This window comes from Belonocnema kinseyi, chromosome 6, assembly GCF_010883055.1.
Source record: "Belonocnema kinseyi isolate 2016_QV_RU_SX_M_011 chromosome 6, B_treatae_v1, whole genome shotgun sequence".
NCBI lineage: Eukaryota > Metazoa > Arthropoda > Insecta > Hymenoptera > Cynipidae > Belonocnema > Belonocnema kinseyi.
This window is the reverse complement of record NC_046662.1, coordinates 96805389-96810008: the sequence shown is the minus strand read 5'-3', so window position 1 is coordinate 96810008 and position 4620 is coordinate 96805389. Positions and strand designations below refer to the sequence as shown.

The following is a 4620-nucleotide window of genomic DNA, read 5'->3' as shown; positions in this document are numbered from 1 at the left end:
GTTCCTTTCACCCCCTTTTTCCTTTCTCCCTCTGCCGCACTTACTGACGCTTCTTTTTAGTATAGCTATGACCGGGAAGTGCTCGGACCCTATCTCATTCCCTACTTCCATACTCCCTATCATATGCCGCATTCTTTCTTCAGCCAAGATGTAGTCTATTACTCTTGCTCCCGTTCCTATGAATGTTATCTCCCCTTCCTCTTCCCCTTTCATATTGCCATTACATATAAACCATCCTGTTTCTCCTATCATGTCTAGAAACTCGTTCCCCTCCTTGTCCGTCTCTGTATGTTTGGAGTTCCTTATATAAGCCATCCACCTCCTTCTTACTCTCCTGCTTTCCTCTTCCCCTCTTCTTCTGTATACACAAACCACCGCTATTTTGACTTTCCCGATAATTTTTCTTAACATTGTTCCATTATTTTCCTCCATGTTCTCATCTTTTCTCCCTTTTACTGCTAATTCTTTTTTTACCCCTGAAACCATGCCGCCCATCCCTCTCCCTTTAACGTGTTATTTTTTTTCTTCTTGCATTGTCCACACGTAACCTTTCGGTAACAGCTTTTTTATCACCTTCCAGTCCTTTTCATGTGTCCAAGTTTCATTCATCATAATCACATCCCACTTTTCAATCTCCTCCCAAAATCCTTTATTCTTGTTCTGATATATGGCTAAACTCTTTTTCGTCTCCCTTCCCCCTACCTTTTTCAAAACTCTTTCCTTTTTTCCTTAATTCTTTTAATTCTTCGTGCCAGCACCATTCCTCCCCATTTATCCATAACCTGTGTCTCCCTATCCACACCATATGGCGCTTTTTCCTCCCTTCCCAAGCCCTCTGCTCTATTTGCCACCTCCTTTTATTCTCTCTCCATGTCAGATCTTCTTCAATTCTTCCCCTTCTTCCTCTCAATAACTTTTTTCTCTCCACAAATTTCTTTTTCTCCCCCTCACTCCCCGCTTAGACTAGAAACATTCCTTCTTTTTTCCTATTCGCTTGACTCCTTCTATCCTTATCTGCACTGTAATTTCTCTCAAAAGATTTTTTATTTCCACTTCTGTTTCACTCTTCACTTTTAATCCCTTAACTACTAAGTTATTTTTCCTCTTTGCCCTTTCTTCCCCTTCTAATTTTATTTCAATCTCACTCAGTCTTTTCTTCAATCTTTCATTTTCACTTTGCATGTTCTTTTCATTCCCTTGAACTATATCCTCATTCTGTTTTCCCCATATGCTTATTCCTAGTTTCTAAATTGCATACCCGTTCTTCCAACTGTTTCATCTCTCTAGTTCTCTGTTCGTCAACCTCTCTATGTCTATTCTCAATGCTTTCAGAAGCAAATTAAATTTTCTACTGGAATAGTTAAATTTTTAGTTAAAAAATCGATTATGTACAAAATAGTTACATTTTTTTAAAAAGAGATGCATTTTCAATTAAAATAACCATAAACTCCGAATGAAAAAATGTATATTATAATACAGAAATATTTCCCTTTCAAAATACTACTTCTGCTCTAAAAACTACTTGAATTACTTTCTTTTTCTAAATTTTGGAAGAACGAAATTTTAAATTGTGTCGAATGTTGACTTGGAACAGGAATTTTTTAAACTCTTTTTTTCTCTAAATCCTAGTTTTAATTCTATTAAAATATTCCCGTTCCAGAAGTAAATTCCCGCTTTTTTAATTTAATTCCCGGACATTTCCCGCTCAAGTCGCCAGCCTGTTGATAGATGTGTAATTAAATTTTTTTTTTCAGAAATTATTATGGGCTGTGACAGAGGCACTGCGTGGCAAGGGGATCGGCATGAGTCATCCTCAATTCAAGCAATACGCCTCGAACCTGGCGCGCACTGTGAAGAAATTAATGCCCGATCTAGAGAACAAGAACATTCCAAGAAAGCCCGGAGGCACGAGCGATCGGATGTTGAAATTAGCGAAGCATCATGTGCTTTTCATTGTCGAGACTAAGGCTGCTCATTGATCATCACAAGGATGTTTTCTTTCATATAAGTCTAGAAATCATCTTCAAGACTACTACTCTGTGAATAGTATTCGCTATGTGGCTTCTAAGTTATTTATAAAATAGTCGCGCCGAACCTGACAGACAACACAATACAAAGCAGCGTCGGGTTGGAAAGAAAATTGGCCCGGGAAAAATGGTTAAAACAAATGGTTGAGAGCTGGACGACAATTTTAACGGCTCAAATTTCTTAAAATATGTAGTACCGGGCCACCGGGATAATTCCCGAAATCCCACCTTAACAATCCGAACCTGAAGCAAAGGTAGTGAATATTACTGACAAACGGTTCGGTGGTGCTGATACTATAGTTCTCTGCGAATGAAAAGAGACAATAATTTTAATAAGCCACGTTTTATTAGCGATAAAATAGTATATTTTACAACTTATAAATAATTAATAAAAGTTGCTTTTTCGAAAGTATAATAAAAACATGGTGATTATCTACTTCTTTATAAACAATATATAATATTTTCACATTACGTTTTACGCCATTGAGTAAAAAAATAAGGACTAATTATGTGACACTATGAAGTCCCTCTTTTAAATGATCAATCAGTGTTCTGGCTACCGACCCTGGCTATTACTTCGTCCAAAATTTGTGTTAGTTCCTTATTCTCTTTAGTCTTTTGTTCGACCAAATCTGTCAGCGACTTGCTCTTTAACTCCGCCTTCTTCAACATCGCCTGCAATTTCACAGTTTCTCCCTCGTTCTGTTTTCGAATCGTTTCAAGCTCCTGGTTCGCTCTGAAATAATTGTATTTGTGCATTATTTTCACTGTAAAACACTGTAAAACACTCAACAAAAAAGAAGGTTATTATTATACGTACTTCTCGAGCTGAGCCATTGCGTGACTTTTGAGCTGCTCGTACCGGTTTTCTAAAGCTTTAATAGTTTCCACGTTTTCTTGAACGCTCTCTTTTAAAACTGACTCGTTACTCTTGTACGCGGCGACGACACCTTTTAATCGCTCGTATTTCTGGTGAACATCGTTAAACGCAGCTTCCGTATTACTGAGGTGCTGATTTGCCGCCTGCAGCTCTTCCTTCATTTTTGCTTTCTCTTCCAAGTCAGCCCGATCTCTTTCCCTTTCAGCCACTAACCTGCTTATCGATCTCTCGTATTCGTCCAAAACAACTCTGATATTATAAAAATAACGAAAGATTATTCATATTGGGATTTAGCATCTTGAGAGCGCTAGTGTCGCGAACTCTCGAAACCAGGTAGGATTTTTATTATGCATTTTAATTTGTGTCTAAACACAATTGAACCGCTGGATCGTAGAAGGGCACATAAAGTCTGATATCTGGTGGTGGGAAGGCCCATCAGCACTTTTAAACATATTTACACATTTTAATTTTTCAACCATATATTCTTATTCAAAATTAAGATGCGCATCTTTTTCCCTCTTAAAAAAAGGTTTGGCTCTACGAATTTTGAAAACTGAAGAAATTCCATCTTTTTTTACTTCAACTCGCTCTAATTCACAGAATATAGAACCTTTTTACACCAAGTTTGGATGAATTATCGTTCAAAGTACACTTTAAGCGGTGGAATGGCATTAAACTTATTTTTTTTGTTATGTACAATTTTTAATAATGTTTTTCTATTTAAGTATACGAAAATGGTTCCAATATTTTCAATCGTTTAAGCTATCAAACATTTCCAGCAAGTAAAACGTAAATTATAATTAGTAGAAGTTTCCTGTAAAGTTTCATTGAAATTGAACAAAGTGTTAATAACCTAAGAGTTTTTCATTCTGTTGAGCAACGCCACGAGCACATAACTCACAAGCGACTTTTTAGCTTGTCAGGCACGGTCATCGAGGAAAGTTGGAAAATTGTGTTTTCCAACATCAATTTATTTGCTTTTTATAATAATATAAGGAATTATTGATATCATGTATAAACTGCTCCATTTTTGTATGTATTTCATAGTTTCCAAATAATAATAATTATGCTATTTTGTTAAAGAATAAAACTACTTTTATATATCTTATATTCTTATTGAGGTGGAAAATTAATGAGATCATTCAATTACCTAAGAAAATTTTTAATGAAATTAATATACTTTAATTTCCATTTAAAATTTCCTTAGTTCATTAAATGATCTCATTAATTTTCCATCTCAATAAGAATATAAGATATAAAAAGTAGTTTTCTTGTTTAACAACATTTCATACCAAGTTTCGCTTTGTTTGTCGAACATTTTCCTTCCAGTTTTCTTCTGATCTTGGTCTTTTTCTACCACGAGAAATGCATTCAGGAGACGTTATTTTAAATCACTTATAATATTTATTTCCTTTGCTATATTTTAAAATTCACTGAATTTAATTACATTTTTAGACTAACAAGGAACCCTTACAAGGTGTCCGCCTCTAATTTTCTTGAAATTTCAATATGTTTTAGGGTACGAAAAAGTAAGTAATAAGCAATTTTTTTATCGGCGGAAAAACGATTCTAAGGGGTGAAATCGACCCTCGAAGTTCACCCTCAAAAATTGAATTTTTTTTATATCTCGACAAAAAATTTGAATATTGATATCATTTCAACGGCAAAATATTCGGCATCAAAGTCCCATTCTTTGACAATTATTTTTGATTA

At 35.2% G+C, this 4620-nt stretch overlaps 2 protein-coding genes across 5 annotated transcripts in view; one reads left to right on the top strand and one right to left on the bottom strand.

The window, feature by feature from the left end:
- LOC117174664 overlaps positions 1–2394 on the top strand; it is a 26309-nt gene extending 23915 nt beyond the window's left edge. Inside the window, exon 5 of the mRNA XM_033363954.1 lies at positions 1755–2394. Coding sequence (XP_033219845.1) covers positions 1755–1979 — 225 coding nt within the window. The 3' untranslated portion in view covers positions 1980–2394. The remainder of the gene's footprint in view (positions 1–1754) is intronic.
- The window catches only part of LOC117174663 (enolase-phosphatase E1-like), a 42426-nt gene continuing 40180 nt past the window's right edge, over positions 2375–4620 (bottom strand). For all 4 annotated transcript variants that reach the window (XM_033363949.1, XM_033363950.1, XM_033363952.1 and 1 more), the window contains exons 5-6: positions 2848–3156; positions 2375–2763 (exon numbers count right to left, since the gene is read on the bottom strand). In XM_033363949.1, coding sequence (XP_033219840.1) covers positions 2568–2763; positions 2848–3156 — 505 coding nt within the window. In that variant the 3' untranslated portion in view covers positions 2375–2567. The remainder of the gene's footprint in view (positions 2764–2847; positions 3157–4620) is intronic.